A 21,638-nucleotide genomic window follows, 5' to 3' on the forward strand; every position below is an offset into this window, starting at 1 on the left:
AAGTGTACAAAAAAAATAAATTGTTTGGAGCAAAGAAGTACGAGGGTAATCCCAAAAATAAAGTCTCCCTATTAAAAAAATAAATAAATAAATAAAATACAGAACTCTGTTCGTGTGGCTGTTGGACACAATATTGTGAAGAGTGTTTCCCGCGCTTGCATATAAACATGCGCATGCCGCACTGTGGCTTGGCGTGGCAGCCGTTGAGAATGGAGCTCCCGTTGGATGTTGCCGCCAAGTGCGAAGTGCGCGCAGTTATTCGATTTTTTAATGCAAAAGATACTGAACCGCCTGAAATCCATCACCAACTGACGGAAGTGTATGGTGAGTTGTGCATGGATGTCAAAACTGTTCGTAAGTGGTGTAGAGAGTTTGCAGCCGATCGGACTGAAATTTATGACGAACGAACAAAGGAGCGGGAGATCGTCAATTTCCGTCGAGACAGTCGTGAAGGTTGAGCAAATCATTCGTGAAGATCGGCAGATCACACTGGATGATCTCTGCACTTTGGTTCCTGAGGTTTCCTGAAGCGCCGCTCACAACCTCCTGAACAGCATGGTGGTGAGCTGGTACGACATGGGTATACAACAACTGTCACAGCGTCTACAAAAATGCATCAACTGAAATGGTGATTATGTAGAAAAATAGCTAAATGTTCAAGCTGTAAAATGATATAAACCATTGTAGAAATATGGGGTATAGTGCGCATTGGTATCACCTAAATATCACTATAAAATTTGTCACAAATGGAACATAATAATTACTTTTACACATATCAAGTGAAAAATCCCTGGCAAATTAAGAAATATATGTTTTTTGGAAAATATGAATACGTACTTTACTACTTTACAAGTACATTTGGTGTTGCGCTCACAGTGACACACGTATGTCTTTTGTCTTACACTCTGAACAATTTCGTGTGTGATATCTGTGTTCACTAAAGTTCTTTGCTTTCGTTTCATTCTTCACTTGTCAATGACATCATTTCATGAATTGTATCGCGATATGCAATATTTAATAGGCGACAAAATGATATGGCCAATGTACATAAGAAAAACTCAGTGGACTAGTGATTTCGTTCGAACAGAAATAAAAATATTTATTGGTCCAGGGATCATGCTATTTTTCTTTTGACCTCCATTTTGCTGTTTGTACTGGCCAAAGATAATGAGAATCTACAGACATAGCACTCCCATTCCACGGTGCTAGCCCTGGACCTGAATAAAGTAACAAAAGACGGCACCAGCAGCGAATGGACAAAGATAATGAGAATCCACAGACATAGCCCTCCCATTCCACGGTGCTAGCCCTGGACCTGAAGAAAGTAACAAAAGACGGCACCAGCAGCGTAGTACGACATAAACCAGTCCTGTCTACAAGCCTTAAGTATGTTTTCATATTTCTCAAATAACGACGGTATTTCTTAATAATTTGCCAGGGATTTTTCACTTGATATGTGTAAAAGCAATTATTATGTTCCATTTGTGACAAATTTTATAGCGATATTTGGGTGATACCTTTGCGCATCATACCCGAAATATGTATTTATAAAAAAATAGGAGACCTTTTTTTGGGATTACCTTCGTACCAAGGAAAAATAAAGAGATAATGTACAAAATGTACTATTTACCCATACTGACTTATGCAGCCGAGACTTGGACTTTGACTAGCCGGCAAGAGAGATGAAATTCCTAAGAAGTATGATAGGAAAGACAGACCGAGAAATAAAGATGTTAGGAAGGAAGTTGGGATAGGAAAGCTAAATGAGTTGAAAAGAATAAACTAAGGTGGTTTAGACATGTAAAGAGGATGGAGGAGAATACAATTACAAGACAGATGCTGGAGGCAAAGTGCGAGGGCAAGAGAGCAAGAGGGAGACCTAGAACAAGGTAGACTGAATCAGTGAAGAGCGGCATTATGACAAAACTTGACTGGGACAAGATCATGGAAGAGGAATGGCGGAAGGAAAGACGATGAAGTACCATAAATATGATGATGATCGAAGGAGAGGGACCGATGTCTTTCAGAATTGTAGTAAATGTGTAGGGATGCATAAAAATGGATCGCACGGGGCTGGTGGAGCAACCAGTATACTGTCTTGCTCTTTCATGAACAAATGATTAAATCATATCCCATTTTTTCAATCCCAATATTCTGTGTAGTTTCAAGTAATGTCAGCCTAATATATCGTCGCTGGAAAGGTAAAAGGTTGTATTCCACAAAGCTCTTCCTATCAATTATTCTCCTTAAGACTGGCCACGCCTCCCAGCCACGTATGGATATGCAGTCCATCAGAACAAATTTTGTTGTGTTCATTTTCCTATGCCCATGTGTAAAGGAAAAGGAACCTTAAAGTACCGTACTGTAGGAATGTACGTTTGCATTACATATTTACGCACTCCTAGTACACAATGCATGTAAGGTTCATTTTCGTTTAATCGTCGACATAGGAAAACGAACACAACGGACATTGTTCTGATGGACTGCGTATCCATATGTGGCTGGGAGGCGTGACCAGTCTTAAGGAGAATAATGGATAGGAAGAGTATTGTGGGATACAACGTTTTACCGGTGAAGCGACGATATGAATAATAATACACAATCCAATCCAATCCAATTTTTGCCATCCCAATGAACCTGTGTGAATCCATCAAGTAAGCACGGATTTAATTCTCCTTCTAGGATTAAAGCAAGGAACATATTTATGTGAAACGGATTTTCTTTAAAAATTTATCACAGGTATACACAAGTTAAAGAACATAACTTAATACAGCGATGGTGATTTAACAAATGGAATTTTACACATATGGGAGGAAAAAGGACAAGAACAAGGTACACAATCAACCAGTACAATAGAAAGATGAATTAGATAGTGTATTTTGATCAACATAAAAACAGTTATTTATGTAAGTGTTAAAATCCTGGTACTAGGAAACACTTCAAAGATTAACATGTAAATTTAGCAGACTTATAACTCAGTCCAAAAATGCACAGAAATAACAACTGTAACACTTTTTAATCCAGTTTGATGCCTGCAGCCCAGTTTTAATTGGTCTGTTGCACAGAATTAAGAACCACACTAATATCTCTGTTTCATTTAGAGTGATTATTCAGAGTTAACATTTCAGTATTCTTTCAAGAATTATATTAATACAGTCTCCATTTGTTTCTGAAAGTCCACAGTGTAATCCAGACACAGATGTTGGCTCTTATTGTCCGACTGCCTTGCTTTCCTTACAGGAATAACTGGAAATAAGAGCAAAGAGACAAACAGAAAAACAAACAAAACTACAAGAAAAATATGGAAATCAGAAATTCATCTGCATAAGTATCAATCTTCAGCAATATACAGGATGTACCAAAATGCGACAGCAAAAATTTAGGAATGGATTCCTGACATAGAGATAAGAAAAAAGTTTATTACAACATGGGTCCGGAGACGTATACTTACAGATTTATTCAAACTTTTGTACATTTACACCATACGACTTTAATGGCAGCTGAAACACTTTGAGCCTGTATCAGAGGAAATGTTCAAAGTGACGACCTTCAGCTTGAATATAAGCCTCCGCTCGTCGTTGTATGGAGTTACGCAGATTCACGCGATCAAAAATGCCTGGGGTAGTGCGCACTGCCCGAGAGGAAGTCACAATGCGCTCACATAAAGTTGCTTCATCAGGAACAGGCGTTGCATACACGAGAGACTTAAGGTTCCCCACAGGTAAAAGTCCAGGGGTTCAAGTAAGAAGAGCGTGGTGGTGGCCAAGCAATCAGTCTTTCTCTACTCATCCAGTGCTCAGGAAAATGGGTATTCAGGTATCTGTGGGAAGCAGACTGAAATGTGCGGGAGCACCATCATGCATGCAAAACATTTGTCGACGGGATGCAAGTGGCATGTCTTCCAAGTAATCAGGCAATGTATTATGCAAGAAATTTGTGTAGATCTGTTCAGTAAGCCTATTGGGAAGAACGTAGGGTCCCAATAAGGAATCGCCAACAATACCTGCCCAAATGTTAATGGTGAACCTCTGTTGATGAGATGAATGGATGATTGCGTGAGGACATGTAAATTATTACTAAAAACCAAAATGAATTTGTGTCACAAAGTTTGAATAAATCTGTTGGTATACGTTTCCAGACCCATGTTGTCATAACCTATTTTTCTTCTCTCTATGTGAGGAATCCATTCCTAAATTTTTGCCGTTGAGTTTTGGTACAACCCTGTAGAAATAAATTTTTTACAACTATAATATTATTTTGGACTATTCTTTTTTATAATTCCTCAAATGGTTTTCTTTATACAAGACAATTTGTGAAGTTAAGTTATTTGGCTATCATACCACAGATCTACTGTAGATATACACCATGAGAGTTGGTATGTCTCCCTGGTAATAAATTCTAACTGTAGTCACACTTTTAGGCAGTTATTACTATTTGTGTAGGTGTATGCAAATGGTTGCAAGATAGTTATGCCAATATTTCAATCTTTTAAATATTCAATAATAAGGGGAATGGTTAAACCAAGAAACAAATAATTTTAAAATGGGGTGTTTAGAGAGAACACTGCATCTCGCACCAAAAACTTTCATTATTCCATAACTATATTTCTTAGAAGGGAAGCAACAATACTGCAATAAGTTTTAAAAGCTTACTGAATGAAAAATGCTAGGACAAGTTGTAAAGTATAGAATACAAAGCAAAGAATCAAATTTATTGGGAAAAATGCAAACTGAATTGGAAATTATATACTCACCCTACCCTTGTGGATTGTATGATCAGATTTAGCTACAAGGATAATAGCAAAATTTAGAAATTAGTTAAAAACTGGTGATCCAGGAATATACTGGTTACTTCTGAGAACAGAGAAAAAGAACACGGGCAGCAACAGGAGCTCATTATTATATTCAACTCTTACAACTGAAACTGATGCTAAATTATACTAACGGGATCTATATTTTACGTCCCACTAACTACTTTTTACGGGTTTCGGAGATGCTGAGGTGCCAGCATTTAGACCCGCAAGAGTTCCTTTACGTGCCAGTAAATCTACCGATACAAGGCTGGCGTATTTAAGCATGTTCAAATACCAGCGGAGTGAGCCAGAATCGAACCTGCCAAGTTGGGGTCAGAAGGCCAGCGTCTCAACCGCCTAAGCCATTCAGCCCAATTTTGTTTCAAGATAAGAGTTTGGTTACATAATTATTAAAAATATACAACAGACCTATTGCTGGACGTAAAATGAAATTAAGTGGAGAAGACAGTACCATAATGAGACTGGAAAAAAGAGGCGAAACAATTAATATGAAGCAAAATGATGTATAAGGCAACTTGTAGGTATTCATCGGTTAAAAGAATTAAGATGAATAAAGACTACAAGATTTAGAACAGACCTCTGAAATAGCCTTCAGGCTGAGTTGTGTAGAGGGATCACCTACGACACTATAAACTGTTACATTTTCAGTTTGAAGGCATTCAAATGGCAGCTGAATGAAACTTAATATGTTCTGGCTATGCAGGAATTATGCAGAAAGTGTTAGTTTTCTTGTTTAAATAAAATTCCCTCAAGTTATTCAGCAGAGATGTGTCCAATTTAGAAGATTGAAAAGAGCAAAGAAACACACATGATTACATGGAGCACAGAAAACCACAAGGTTATCAACCACAAATTAAGACAGAGTATAACAATCAAACAACAACGACACAAATAAAGAAATGAAATAATTTATAGAATGGTGAAAAGAACAATAATTTAAAAACCGAACAGAATGCAGACATCTTGACAAGAATGAACAACTATTTTGAAACTGCTCTCAATAAGTGTGGAGTCGAGAAACCCTCTGCAGGTGTTCAACACAGTTTAGATCCACAATGGTGTCAGGTGGATGACATAGTGGATAGAGCAATTCCATGGAAGGGAATAGGTCCCTTGTTCAGTCTCAGGTTAATCTAGTTCTGCAGTAAACATCTGATGTATTGGCTATTTCTTTTTTTAATAGAAATGATCAACATCTGAGCAAGAGAAAGGGAAGTCACATTCTAATATTTAGGTTTAACTAGTACATGGATGACAGGAGACACAGAGAACACTCCTGGTTTAAAAGCAAACACAAAATTTTTATTGTAAAATATATGTTTAATGGATGAGAAATGATACTAATTCATACATTTTAATAAAGCTTGTTTCAACAAGGAAAAAGTTAAATAGCATAGATATAATAACTATAATGGCCTTGGCTCTCATGATATCCTTCTGCAAGATCACACTTGTTGATTCACAATGCTAGTGAACCATGGTTCTTATCCTCCAACTCACATGGTCTGAACATTTCAACTATTACTACTTCCTTGATGTGACCCCAAAGTTCTATTTGTTACAATCAGTAAAAATTGTGTGTAACCTAGCCTGAGGCTGAAATTTCAAGAATGGTTCTGCTCACTCTAAGAAATAAACATCTAAATACCGTTCTTTTAGCCCAGAGGATAGCACCACCACAGGTTATGCAGTCACGGGAAAACACAAAAATCGACAGACGTTAAAATGAGGTGGTCATAACAGCCAGCCGCACATACCTCAGCAGCTTCTGTACTGCAACATAGGAGGAAATGACATTTTGCTCTGGTCTGTACCGAGAGACTGTATCCGTCAAGAAATGGGAACAGACGAAATGTAAGTACAATCCTTTTAAACATTGGTTACATGAATTCCAATGTCTGATGTCATAATTCATGGTGTGGGTTCCTGAGGTCACATGCTAATTTGTGAACCACTGCGACCTAGGAGTCGGGATATCAGCTAGTAAGGAACAGACTTATTCTGAGTTGGGGCCCTCAGGTGGTTAGGACTATCCAATCCATCGGTGGCTCCCAACTGTTGTAAGAGTGAAACAGTCTCACTGGAATTATGTGTCTTGCACCGTATGAAATTAACCAAGCCCCCACAGAAAAGTTTTAGCAAGCCTCAAACCTATGGGAGCGTGACAGGCCAAAGATTCCTCAGAACAAAAATAAAATAAATGGAATTTGATAGGGAGCTAAACAAGGGAGTGTGTGTTGTCACCTTTACTATTCATAATGTAATGGATGACATAGTGAAGGCAGCAAAGGAAGATTATTGAGGGAAAGAATGAATGTAATGATATTTGCGGATGATGATGTGATCTGAGGAGAAAGGTTAGAATAGTGCTAATGGACTATTTTAATACTGGAATTGGAATAGAACTGATTAATATCACGTGATGGGTAAATATGGAACAGGAAGCATTTACCGGACATATGTGCTAGGAAGGGAATAGCAGTTGTGAATTCTTTCTTCAACGATAAGGCTATTCATTGTTACAATCATCAGATCCACAACAGACTATATCATAACTGATTTGACTTGATTTATTTCCTTTAATTCAAGGTGGAACATAGGGCCTCGACGAAATGTCTCCAGCTTGTTCTATCTGCCGCCAGTGCTTTCACCTTCCTTCATGTCTAGTTAACACCAGCAATTTCCTTGTCTATGGTTCTCTTCCAGGTAATCCTCGATCTGCCTTGTGGATTCCAACCCAATGCCTGCCTTGTGATACTTTCTTGTTGTCTTCTCAGGGTGTGCCCAATCCATCTCCATTTTCTTCTCATTATCTGTTCCTGTATGAAACTTTGCCTTCTGGCCTCCCAAAGGTCTTTGTTTGAGATGGTCTTGGGTCAACATATTCTCATAATGTGCCTCAAACAACGATTTATAAAAGTCTGTAACCTTGTGGTCACTTTCCAGGTCTCACTTCCATACAGTAACACAGACTTAACATTTGAGTTGAATAAGCTTCGTTTTTATACGAATGTGAGAGGATCTCCATATTGGTCGTAACTGTGCAAAAGCTCATTTGGCTTTATTTATACGACTCACCACATCTCAAAGCACCTCCATCCTGGCTTACCATGCTTCCTAAGTAGCAAAATTCCTCTACCATTTCTATATCCATTCCATCTAGTCAAGTTACAATTGTTACGATGGTTTATGCCCATTTCCTTAGTCTTTTTGTTATTAATCTTTAACCTTTTGATCAGTGAGTTTTTGGTGACACAGGCCACCAGGAGTTTTTTCTTGAAAATTTTGAATTCTTAATTTTAAGTTATTTTAATTCTAACTTTTCTCTGTTAATAAATTTACATAATTTAAACTTATGGTACATAACTGATACTTTCAATTTAATTGAAATCAGTGGCATAGAAAATATTTTCCTCAAAATATTGAAAGGAATAGTAAAATTGTCAAAAAAATAATTACTCTCTATATGTGATCAAGTTTGTACCATTTACAACACACTGACTTGATTTTACAACAGTTTCACCCATCAAAATATCTTTAGGGTATGGTACTGACCGACAGTCTAGTTTTTCATCGTGTTCAACTCTTCAATTTCCGTATCCTTTTCAATACAAACCATAAACAAAACAAAACAGTTGCCAGTAAAACATAAGGAGTCTCTAGGTTATGCCTTGCCACTTATGTAACTTTGACTATTCCTTCATATCTGTATTTTCCGTAATGAATAAGCACTACTTGTTCATTTCCGACACTACGAAGTTTATAATATTACGATCAACAACAACTTATATTACATCTTGTGGAGCAAGCTCACATCCTTGATTTGATCCCGCCATTACGACATGTATTGTTTACTATCAGAGTGGTTGTTTCTACGGAAACCAGAGATGGTGATGATGCTTGCTGTTTAAAGGTGCCTAACATCTAAGGTCATCAGCCCCTAACCAGAGATGGGGGAAAGAAAAATAATGTGTATTGTCAAGGAATAGTCATGCAATGCACTCAACGGAAACAGTTCCCGGGTGTTGTAATTTTTAGCACAATTGCATATGAATTTAGGTTACGTAACTACGGATGCTTCAACAGAACTTCATCACAGAACATACGAGATGTGATAAAACATGGAATAATGTTCACTGAACATTTGAAACACCCCCCTTTGTTCTAGAAACCTGCCAGTCGATGGCACAAAACAATTTCAAACATTCAACATGAAACATAATTAGACGGCGGTACTGTTCAGGCGCAAACTTTGAGAACGTAAATAGATGGCAGTACTGCTCATTGGGTTAACCCTACTTCTTTAGCTTCTATTTTTAAGCCATTCAGTTTGATTTCCATGTCCCAAAAATATTGCAAGAAGACAGAGATCAACTGCATAATCCAGTTCTTCCAATCAGTTATTTAATACCCACGGAATGCCACGCTTTCTATTCGTTGCGTCTCTCAGCATGTAATCCAGTGTCATGATAAACAAGATTGGCGACAGTAGACATCCTTGTCGTACTCCAGATTTTACAGCAAAAAGTTCAGACAGCTTCCCTTTATGTTCTACTTGACAAGTATATCCATCATACATTGCCTGTGTAAGACGGACTTTTGTGGAATTCCAAACTTTTCCATAGCCTTCCACATTTTCCTCTGGTTGACAGAGTCAAAGGCAATTTCAAAATCAATTAAAAGTATATACAGATGTCTGATACTCAGCAAATTGTTCAATGATTAGCCTTACTGTGTTTTAACTGATTTGAAATTCAGAAAATCTATTAAGAAAGTTTGGGTATTCCATGAGTTTCTGATGATATGGACCACCATCTGATCTGCAATAAACTGAGTGTCACTTGGACTAGCATAGAAAAATATCCCAACTGGAACCCAATTTCTGAGATAAACAAGGGTAGAAAATTGCCAAGACGATTAGAGATGATACAGACAGATACCGGGTTCGGCATACAGAAGGAGAACGGGTGGTATACAGGGATGCCGTGGTAGAAACAAGGGAATGCTGAGAATAACCATTTGTAAAGATGGGAAGAAGTGAATGTCTTTGCGAAATGCTGAAGTCAGAGCAGATTGTAAACGTAAAAAGGTGTACCGGTATCAAAAATGGCTCTAAACAACAAATGATGTAGATAGGGAATTGTATGAAGATGAAAGAAATAAGAGCAAAATGAATAATTGCAGAGTCCAAAAGAAATCACAAGAAGATTTTGGAAATAATCTGGAAAGGCTAGGTTACGAGGTAGAAAAACTTATCTGGATAGTAATAAAGAATCTCAGAAAGGGAGTGAAAAGAGAAATGAATAGCACTTTTGAGTGAATTAAGTTAACTCATTGTACATCCTAGTGAATCACTGGGCAGAAGGAAAGAATATTTGAATATCTTCTCAACATGAAAGAAATTCCGAACAATGTTCACGAGGAGGAGAGCAATGATGGAGGCAATCAATTTTTTTCATTTGCAATTTGTTTTCTGTCACACTGACACAGACAGGTGTTATGACAATACAGATAAGTAAAGGTTAGGACGGGGAAAGAAGCGGTGGCTGGTGTGAAAAAGGTAACTGATGGAAAACTATCTTCAGGGCTGCCGACAGTGGGGTTAAAACCAACTATCTCCTGAATAAAATGCGACAGCCAAGTGACCCAAACTGCAAAGCAACTTGCTTGGTTCTTTGAAACGTTTTTAGCAAGGTGTAGAACAAAATGAAGCCACAGAGGCTGCTTCACAGTCTATAATGAAGATGAATGTACATATGTATAATTCAATCATCTCCTGTGGGTAGGGGTGGTGGAATACATCCCCTGACTGTCGTTAACAGGCGACTTAACGGGAGCTGCAGAGGCTCTCAACTTGAGAGTGTGGCGGGTACGAGGTCCTAGACGAATCTGGTTTTTCTTCCATTTACGTGCGCCCGGCTCCTCGTTTTCATATTTCTTATTTTACCTTCTCTGGTCAACTCTTGTTGTCTTCCGACCCTGACAATATTAGGTTTGTGAGGCCTCAGTTCTTTTGTTGATGGTTGCCCAGTCGTAGTTCCTCTTAAAACAATAATCGCTACCATCATAAATCAATTGTAATTAAGAGATCAAGGATGAAATTAAACTCTTACTATGTAAAGAAAAATTCCAGTCACGTGCAAGAACAGTTGATTTCATAATTCCAGCCTTTAGTCCAGAATTAAACCTAGACTAACCAGGAATCAAACCCCTATACACGAGGCTGTCATATATTATATAAACAGCTTCAAACTTGGTTTACACAATATGCAAGCAACAACATTACCGCCAAATTCTCACCCCAATTAAACCCACCTCTCTACTTTTGTCTTTTCAAAACATTTTGTACAATAGAACTTACCTATAGTGAAGACACAGGAAAATGAGGTGCCAAGACATCCTTCTTTCTTATAATCAATCAGTAAATTTGACTAAGTCATGCTTTGACTTTTTAACACATGAACTTGAGAATGAGTTACCCATTAGATAAGGGCAGTTTCCTAACACCATGTTCTGTTTTCTGTTCTTCCAATGAGAAAATGCAACAGTTCAAAGACATCTAGAAAAGTAAAATGCTCTTCTATATGCTATTTCTTATTGTTTATATTCAATTATTGTTGGTTGAGTCTTAAGTGAAATCGTGTACCAGTTAAAACACGAGCATTAAAAAATTCAGTTTGAGGAATTCCTGCTCTTCTCCAACTATTTTCAGCATAAATAATAATGGTGTGTGGCCTCTGAAGAGAGGCCTGGTACAAGTCTTTTGAGCTGGCGCCGTATAGGACGGGGTCCTACCTGGGATGAATTCTAATAATGAAGACAGCACACACACCCCCAGCCTCAGAGCCATCAAAATTAACCAATGAAGGTTAAAATCCCCGACACGGCCGGGAATCGTAAACCATTTAGCTATGGAGCCGGACATATTCAATGTAACGGCTATAGTCACAGAATTATTGTAAGTGTGAATACTCCCTGCATTTTCTCTGGTCAACTCTTGCGTCTTCCGACCCTAACGGTGTTAGGATCGGGAGGCCTAGGGAGTTTTTAGTTTTTACATATAAATACAGTAAAACCTTGTTAATTTGAAGTCGCTGGGACGCAAAAATCGGACTTCAAATTACGTGATTTTGAATTAACCGCCAACTCTTAATTCAGAAATGCTAACCCTTGCCGCATCACAAAATATTCTAAGACCCGTTACCGAATGCAATTAACCTTGATTCACAGTTTAAACCTTTCAAATGCCATGGCAAAATGTATCCAACAAGGTGCATTTACAGCATTCAAATTATGCACTTTGAAAACTTACTGACAAACATAACCTCATGCAACGAAAGAAAGAAATAAAAACAACATTCTTCAATTTCCCGCCACGGCACCTCTCTCGAAATTCAGAAATGCCAGCCCTTGCCATGTAACAAAGTATTCTATGAGCCATTAATGCATGCAATCGCTTTGATTCACAGTTTAAATCTTTCAAGTGCCATGAAGAAAACTATTTCCGAAAAGTATCCAACAAAGTGCATCGACATTAGTCCTATTCAACTTGGATAAATCACTGGCAAACATAACCTCACGCAATGAAAAAAAAATCCACACGATTCAAAGATGAAGACAAATATTGCTGGCTCCCCTGTTCTAATGGTTTTTTGCATTTTTAGATGCCTTGTACTAGCACAGAAAGTGCCCGACGCCTTTAACACATTGTGGCTTATCGAACTTTCCTATGACAAGCGGAGGAAGTGTCTCGCTTCTCTGTGCATTACAAGTTTCAACACAGTACAATGCCCCCACCCTTGTATGATTTCCCGGCTGGCGCTTGTCTCGTTTAAAACCTTAAGTCTGTTTAGGCTCGGCAAAAAAAAGTTTCATCGACGACAATATTGTTCGATGCATATGAATTGATTATATGAGCCACTCTTTTTCGCCAACCGTCGGCATAACCAGTGTTCGCGGATTGTGCTTCTCCGTACACTGTCTGCTATGTGATGATATGGCGTTCCTTAAAATGCTGAATACAAAAGACTTACAATTTCACTTAGCAAATATGAAGCACATTGTAGACACACCAAAGTGTGTGAAAGTGCAGTTAGCTACCCCTGTACGTTTCGGAAGACTCATTCTATCACGATGTGGATAAATTTTTAATTTAAATTACTCTGTAAAATAATACTTTTTTAAAAACTTAAAGGCAGTTTTGAATTAAAAGTCTGAATTTCGGTAATTGTTCTTCGAATTACGAATGATCCATACTTCAAATTAAACAATTTAAATAACGTGCAAAACCGTACCTCATGTTTCCGGGAACGAGAGCTTCTTCGAATTAGCCGTGATTTTGAATGAACAGATTTCAAATTATCGAGGTTCTACTGTAGTCTTGAAAGTCGGATTCAATCTGACAATATCATTATCCAGTATATTATTAAATATCTATAGCTGATTCGATTATTCCCAATATGTGAACCAATGTAACCACAAAAAACCTATTTTATCTTGAACAGCATTTAATTTGACAGTCGTACACTCAGCTCATATGTTTAAAATGCAAAGCATTTGGCCATCATAACACCAAATTTTGGTTCAGTTAACATGACTTCCATGGATAATTTTAAGCACACCACAGGCATTTTAATTTGATTTGAGGATATGTGTTTTGAAGAACTCAGTTGAATAGCTTAACGTGGCCTATATCAAGTGCTCATCAATTTTTATAATTACATCAGCTAAAGACTGGAAAATAAAATCTATGAAAAAGCCAGTTGGCCTACAGCTGGAATGACTAAATGCATTCAATAAATGCAAAAAAATAATAATTTTCTTGACATTTACCAATAATGAATACTATAGACATGCAATAAAACGTTACATACATTTGCACCAAAGTACTAAGCAGAAAATGAGTATAAAAAGAATACTATTGGATATCATTTTTTTCAAGCCAAAGAAGTGAATTACAGATAAAATAAAGTTATATGAATGGAAATGAATAAATCAAGTAATATAGAAAGAAAGGAACATAGGATGTGTTCCTTTAGATGTTCCCGTCTTTCTATACAGGATGTACCAAAACTCAACGGCAAAAATTTAGGAATGGATTCCTCACGTAGAGAAAAGAAAAAACAAAGGTATGGGTCCGGACACGTATACTAACGGATTTATTCAAACTTTGTAACACAAATTAATATTAGTAAAAATTTACATGTCCTGTTTGCAAAAAAAAAAAAAAAAAAAATTCAAGAAACCGGTTACAATTCTTCTGATGACTGTTACGAGAAAACCTGTTTTATCCGTATCATCTGCAGGGTGTACAAGCCTTGTTTCTAGCAGATTGCAAGAGTAACGTTCTGCCGGTGGTTCCTACAACAACGCGGCATCACGCCTAACTTCGCAGCTTTTGTGTTGTTCACAGATGAAGCAACATTCCCAAGAGACGGAATACAAAATTTCCATAACACGTGTGGAGTGATACAAATCCTCATGCAGTCATCCAATCTTCTCATCAACAGAGGTTCGCCATTAACACTCGGCAGGCATTGTTGGTGATTCCTTGTTGGGAACATGTTCTTCCGAATAGGCTTACTGGACAGAACTACACGAATTTCTTGCGTACTGCATTGCCTGATTACTTGGAAGACATGCCACTTGAATTCTATCGACAAAATGTTTTTGATGCATGATGGTGCTCGCACACATTTCAATCTACCTGCCCGCAGGTACCTGAATACCCATTTTCCTGAGCGCTGGATAGGTAGAGGAGGACCGACTGCTTGCCCACCATGCTTTCCTGACTTGAACCCCCCTGGACTTTTACCTGTGGGGACACGTTAAGTCTCTCGTGTATGCGACTCCTGTTCCTGATGAAGCAACTTTACGTGATTGCATTGTGACAACCTGTCAGGCAGTACGCACTACACCAGGCATTTTTGATCGCGTGTGTAACTCTATGTGACAGCTAGTGGAAGCTTGTATTCAAGCTAAAGGTCATCGCTTAGAAAATTTTCTCTGATACCTCAAAGTGCTTCAGCTGCTGTTACAGACGTACGGTGTAAATGTACAAAAGTTTGAATAAATTTGTAAGTATACGTTTCCAGACCCATGTTGTCAAACTTTCTTTCTTCTCTCTATGCGAGGAATCCACTCCTAAATTCTTGCCGCCGAGTTTTGGTACACCTGTATATTGTATGATAAAATTAGGTTATACTCACCACATTTAAATGTTGACTATAATGAACTTTTTAATATACTGATGTACAAAGTGTTAAAACAATGAGATTGTTTATATCAATGGACACACCATTATCTGAACTGACTAGGGAGACAACCAGTCATCAAAATAATGGTACAATATTGTAAATAATACAAACAATCTTCTCCACTTTTGTCCACCAGGATACATCTCCGAGTCACTGGTGTACTCCGGCAGAAGGATATCATCAAGAGCCAGGGCAAAAATAAAAAATAAACATACATTACTTGATGGATTGGTATTTAAATGAGATGAAAAATTAAGAACAGAAGTACACCAATATTTTGAAGATAACAGTTTGATACTGGACTAATATACAGGCTTAATTATTCCCCACCAGGCATGAGCAAACCAAATTACTATGTACAGGCAATGGATAATATAAAATATATAACTTCAACAAAATATATACAACACAACATATCACACAACAGGGTCATATTTTATGGGTAAATTGTACTCGCACAGTGACTGGCCTGATCACAACAATTATTATTTCAGAGTGCCCAGCCATACAGTGACTGGCCTGATCACAACAATTATTATTTCAGAGTGCCCAGCAATACATCATACTTTCAACTATGGATGCTTTGAAGAAAATAACTGTCGAATATAATAAAGTACGGTAACAAAACAAAGGCTTCCAAAATCATCCGACATAAATAAGAAAGGTTTCTTTCTGGCCTAACTATATAAATCAATGTCACAAGAAATGCTACAAAATTACCAGACAAATAAAACCAAAAATCTACTGAAGATGCAGTATCTACGGAGTTCACAGGGTCGAAAAGGGAACAGGTGGATTACAACCGTGATTTTTCTTACAGCATTTGTAACATCCAACTCAAAGTTACCACAGCTCAACAAGAGCTTCAAAAATACAAATGAGCAGCCTTCAGTGCACAAATTAGCTCAAGTTGGATTACAGCTAACAAACCTAGACCACCTAAAAATCAGATGTTCATACAAAGGAAAAATAAGCCCCGAAACATGGCTGTATTAGTTCCAGAGACATATTTTCAGCTAATGACATTTTAGAAGAAACTTTAATTTTACGTACATTCTGACACCGGTTTCTGAAAGTTTACTTATTTACTTGACATTCCACAGCAAGATATTTGATCACTTTCACAAGTAAACATCTGTTTTAACAATACTAGAACAGTGTTCACAGGACAAATAGGTCTCTCATGACCATGTTAGTGTCTACGAGCTGTAATGTGAGATGTGCATACTAACTTAATAATTAAATAAATAAATGAAAACAAGAAACAAACAAACATCATTTCTGTGATTTAAACACTTCCAATTTCATGCCAATACAAGGCAAGTCTTATGTAATAAGTAGTCTTTCACGGCAGCCAATGGGAAGAGAAAAAGGTCTGGTGAACTGATCTTGAACGATTCCCCACTAATGTACACTATTGTCGAGTATTAGTATTAATTCCTATAAGGATCAAAAGACTGTCATTTTCACATTAAAATATTTTAAACAAGATGTCTCTATAGGTAACCAAATAAGAAAGGCTGTGCAGTTACATTCAACACGAAAACCTAAGGCAATTGAAAAGAAGGTTCATAACTCTACTAGGGAACTCTACCAGTATCACAGACTGTTTTGGAGATATTTCAGGACAGCACCCATTCCCAATATGTTGCCTCAAGGATTTTTTTTAGGCAGAAACAGTTTACAAATGAAACCTTCAAACAAGTGATGAACTTAAAGAATTTGGAAGTGAAGGACCTGTAAATTCAAATTCATTGCTAAAACACTTCTTACAAATGAATAGATGGTATTTTCAGAATCTCCTGAATTTGGGCAGTTCAATTTTAATCGTAACCTCCATAACATTCGCCAGGAAATACAAAACTTTGGTTAGATTCCAGTTCACTTACATCATCAGCAGAATAGCCCCGTAACACACCATACCCTTCTCTATAAATGACTTATGAATCTACAGTACAACATCTAGTAGAAAAAATATTGCCTAGAACTAATCATCTTCAAATAATAACTTTCTCCAGCAGCACTAATTCTAACTGGGAAATTAATCTGAATATCTGCAATGACCAAACACAATATTTCAGATGAGTACATCACACAAGTATACCTTTGGTCAGAAGGTGACAATCAGTACCATTAGGAAGTAATTGAAAGAAGCAAAAACAGCAACTTACTATGGTAAAAGCGCAACACAGATACCAAACACAGTAAGCCCAGAAGAAAAGCCAAGATTCTGAATTTTAAAACTGATCTAAAAGAAATTATCATCTTACATTACTCTACACTTAATATTTCTGATAGAAATATCACAACAAAGTGTGGTCTCTACACAAATCAGCTGTATTGTCCATGAAGTCTCAATCTCAAATTTAAAGAGGCACACACTACCTGCTTTTGACTTTTCCTATCCCATAATTCAAACTAAATTGGCCATAATGCCCTTATACAGTTCAAATTATTGGGAGGGTTTACTGTAATTTCAAACAAATCCCTCATCTGTGATAGGAGGAGAGAAAGGAACTTGCAACTGGTTGCTTAACATTTTATACGGTTTTCCTGTTGAAGACTGGATATGAACAGGTGGGATACAGGTGTATTGTTACACTTTATGAAACAGAAAATGAGTAACAATTAATTATAAATCAATACACCAGGATCTCCCCTTTCCCCTTCCCTACAACGGCACTGCCTCTGTACACCCAGTTTAGTACATTTCTCTCACCATTACAGACAATGGGAGAACTTTGGTACCTATGTCATATGTATTCTGTGCGCTTTATTCAAAGCAAGCAACTGAAACTTTTCTCAACTCAATTCCTTCCTAATATTAGCACTGTTATGGTAGCCCATGCCTGGGACAACTAGTACCCTTACATTTATAAACAAAACTCTCCTCTCTCTAACTGGTACTTAACAGTTTCTCTTACACTATTTTTCCAATAAAAGTCTGAAAAATACATCATACAGAAGGAAAAACAGTCACCGAGGAGGCCAAAGATATCAACAGAACTTGCTAAGAGAAATTGCAAGCAAAAATGAGAATACGTACATCTTATTTCGTCCAATTAACTTGCTCTCCTTGTTGATGAGTTCTTGCTGGTGAGAGAAGGGGAGTTACAGCCCTGCCCACCTAGCAAACTAAACTGAAGATACTCAATAGTTTTCCCCTCCCCATGAAGTGAATATCAAACAAACTTAAGTCTTTTTATCTCCTTTTTTTTGCTAAATAGTAAAAACACAAATCGCATTCTGCAACTGGCTTTAGCATTTTTTCTTTAAACAGAAATTTAATTTCACCTCATACAAAATGTTATGAAAAATGTTTTCATAAATCTTTACAACTGACTATTTTTTTTAACACACTAAAACAGCAACTCAAACCACTTTATGAGTCTTCCAGCCCATGGGCCATTTTTTGAAATCGTCTATTAAAGAAAAATGAGACATTTCTGCACGTTCTCAGTTAGGGTGGGAATCGAAGGAATTCATCTAATTTTGGTCCGTGCCTACCCAGAGGATCCAATGGAAACATCAGAAGATCGCCAACCCAAGTGAACATAAGCAGCCTGAAAGCAGAATGTTAACAATATGTCTCTTAAACCGAGGTGGTAGGATCAGATCTGTAATAATAACAAGAGATAACAAAATGGAATGAAATTAACGGCTCACCTACAAAGCCGTTCTTCTCACGACTGTGGTCACACAAAGTCGAGCCTAGTTAATAACTGACAGGCAACTGCCATTTGCAGTAAGAGGTTATAAGTACTAACACTTCTCGTCAATGTTAAGGGAAAATTAGGTCTGTCTCATTTAATCTCAATAACATTTACGAGCCCGAGCAGAATTTAGCATATAAAAAAGATTATCCAAGTTATTGCAAGTGCAGAAATGACAAAAAACAAGAGTTTGAAAATTAATATCGGGAAATGAGCTGGCTCAATATCCAAGATCTACATATTAAAATTGGGCTTATGTTTATCCCCCCCCCAGCAGGCTAGGTACAGTTGTAAATTAGGCTCAATTTGTTCTGCCCGATCAAAATTGCTATTCTAGTTTCTGTTGCCGTCCTACACCTCTTCATACTAGTTTCTCATAGAATGTCTCTTACGGCCTGGGACAATGTAATCAAAGTCCTATCAGGAGCCGTATCACTTTAGTCTATTCATTTCTAATGTTACTAGCAAGTTCCTTTCTAATCCGACCTATTGGTTATTTTGTCTCTTCCTGTCTTCTGAAGATAGGAAAGAAGGAATATCATTTCTAAGACCTGAAGTCCTTTAAAGTCCATCGATCATGACTGGCACCATTTATGTTTCATAGCGTGCGACCCAGTGAAGCTGACACACATAGCACTAGAATTGTGTAGCAATTTGCATTCTTTTGCTACTGGTTTTGTTGCACTGACTCAGGCAGGTCTTACGGGGACGATGGCATAGGACAGGAACGAGAAGAAAACGACCGAGGTCTTCCAGAATGGCTGACAGTGCATTTCCAAAATACAAGCTCATAGCTACAGGGTCCGAGGTGAGCAGCCAACTCTTTTGGTCAGTTTGTACTCGACTGTTGAGTTCTAACGAGACTGCTAAAGTTGCTTAACTGGTGGGGATGAATTTTCGCAACGAGGAAAAAAAAAAAAATAAATAAATTTTCAAGAAATGCTCCAGATTTCGATATACTTGATAAATAATGCTAGATATATTGTAATTTTGATATAGAGGTTGGTTTTTCACCTATTTGTTAATATTCGCTGGTCTTTCATTTTTGGTGCAAAGAGGACCTTCCTTTTTTTAACGTCGCACCGTCACAGATAGGTCTTACAGCGACGATGGGATAGGAAAGGTCTAGGAATGGGAAAAAGCGGCCGTGGCCTTAATTAAGGTACAGCCCCAGCATTTGCCTGATGTGAAAATGGGAAACCACAGAAAACCATCTTCAAGGCTGCCAACAGTGGGGTTCATACTAGCTTCTGAAAATCACAAATATAAATTTCTTCTCAGAATATTTTAATTTTCATATTAATTTCAGGAAAATTATAAAACGTGCACCAGGAATACACTTTATCATTAACTAATCTACAAATTTCTGAAATAAATACCAGAGTTGAGAAACATTTCATGCCGTATTTGCAGTCTTGGTAATAATTTGAGCACAAGTACAGTAGAAGTCCGATATAGCGAGTACGGCATATAACGAGAACTCCGTTATAGCGATGACTTTTTTTCTGTCCCTTCAAAATTCCTATATTAAACTGTGTATCGTTCTTCGGTTACAGCGAGAACCCTATCACTGGCGCATCCGTTATTACGAGTGATTAAGCGCGCGCGATTTTTTCCGTTACCAACATTTATACCCCCCAGCGATAATATTGCATGCGATAGATTATCTTCGGCATCGTTTCCTCGCTATGTGCACTAGCGATTTACCTCGTCTACATTCGAAGACGATGTCGGAGTCGATTAGTAATACCCGCCGACAGCTGTTCCGTAAAGAAAATTAGACATGAAAGAGAACATATTTTCGTAATAAATGCGTAAATAACGTGTCCGATAACGGTTGTTAACTTGTTAAAAAAATTAAGGCTGACTAAACTACCGCTTAATTTTGAGGCTAAATACTGCAATTAAGTAAGAATGGGATAAACCTCGAGATATGGCAGAGTGCTTAATTTATTTCAGAGGTTAGTTTATATTTTGTCGCGTCTGGTTAATTTACGGAAAGGCTATTATGAAAATTTATAGCGAAAAAGTTGTAGTTTCTCTACTGGCGCTTGAAGTGTGTTTTCATCATACGTATAGTACGGTTAGGTTAGGATACGTGACGCTGTTTGAATAAGAAAACTGAAACGTTTGCAAAAAAAAAAAAAAAATAAAAAAAAAAGCGATCGATCATCTTCGGTACGGTATAGTTTTTTCACTTTGTGCATTTTGCGATCTCTCTCATTGACATTCAAAGGTGATGTTGGAGTTGATTAGTAACACCTATCGACTGCTGTTCTCTAAAGAAAATTCGAAATGAAAGAGGATAACACGTTTTCGTAATAAATGCGTAAATAATGTGGCCGATAGCAGTTGTTAACTCGTTAAAAATAAAGACTGAAGTAAACGATATCTTCATTTTAATGTGATATACGGAAATTAAGTAAGAATGTGATACACCTCAAGATATGGCAGAGTACATCACTGATTTCAGAGGATATTTCATATCTTCTCGCATCTAGTTACGGCTATTTACATGTACATTTTTCGCGTGGAGGTTATTTCTCTACATGTGTTTCAAATATGTTCTCATGATAAGGTACATGTACGGTTAGGTTAGGTGACGCTGTTTGAAGAAGAAAGCTGAGGTGTTTGCCACAGAAATCTCTGGAGTGATACCGTATTTTTCCGAATCCAAGACATTTTTTCTCAGAATCTTTTGCGAAAACTTAAGGGTTGTTGCATTCGCGGCTTAACAGTAAGTTAATTGATACCACTGGCAACTACCGCGGTAACCACGCTGCTTCTTTTCACACGCGCACAGAACTCGTTGACAATAAACGACCGCCTCTTTACTACACATCGCTAGCCGCGACA

At 37.5% G+C, this 21,638-nt stretch overlaps 1 protein-coding gene across 2 annotated transcripts in view; it reads right to left on the reverse strand.

Moving 5' to 3' along the window:
- Positions 1 to 2,855: 2,855 nt before the first annotated feature.
- The window catches only part of LOC136857433 (NEDD4-binding protein 1), an 85,360-nt gene continuing 66,577 nt past the window's right edge, over positions 2,856 to 21,638 (reverse strand). For both annotated transcript variants that reach the window (XM_067136092.2, XM_067136091.2), the window contains one exon: positions 2,856 to 18,632. In XM_067136092.2, the coding sequence (XP_066992193.2) occupies positions 18,530 to 18,632 (103 nt within the window). In that variant the 3' untranslated portion in view covers positions 2,856 to 18,529. The remainder of the gene's footprint in view (positions 18,633 to 21,638) is intronic.

Source organism: Anabrus simplex, chromosome 1 (assembly GCF_040414725.1).
Source record: "Anabrus simplex isolate iqAnaSimp1 chromosome 1, ASM4041472v1, whole genome shotgun sequence".
NCBI lineage: Eukaryota > Metazoa > Arthropoda > Insecta > Orthoptera > Tettigoniidae > Anabrus > Anabrus simplex.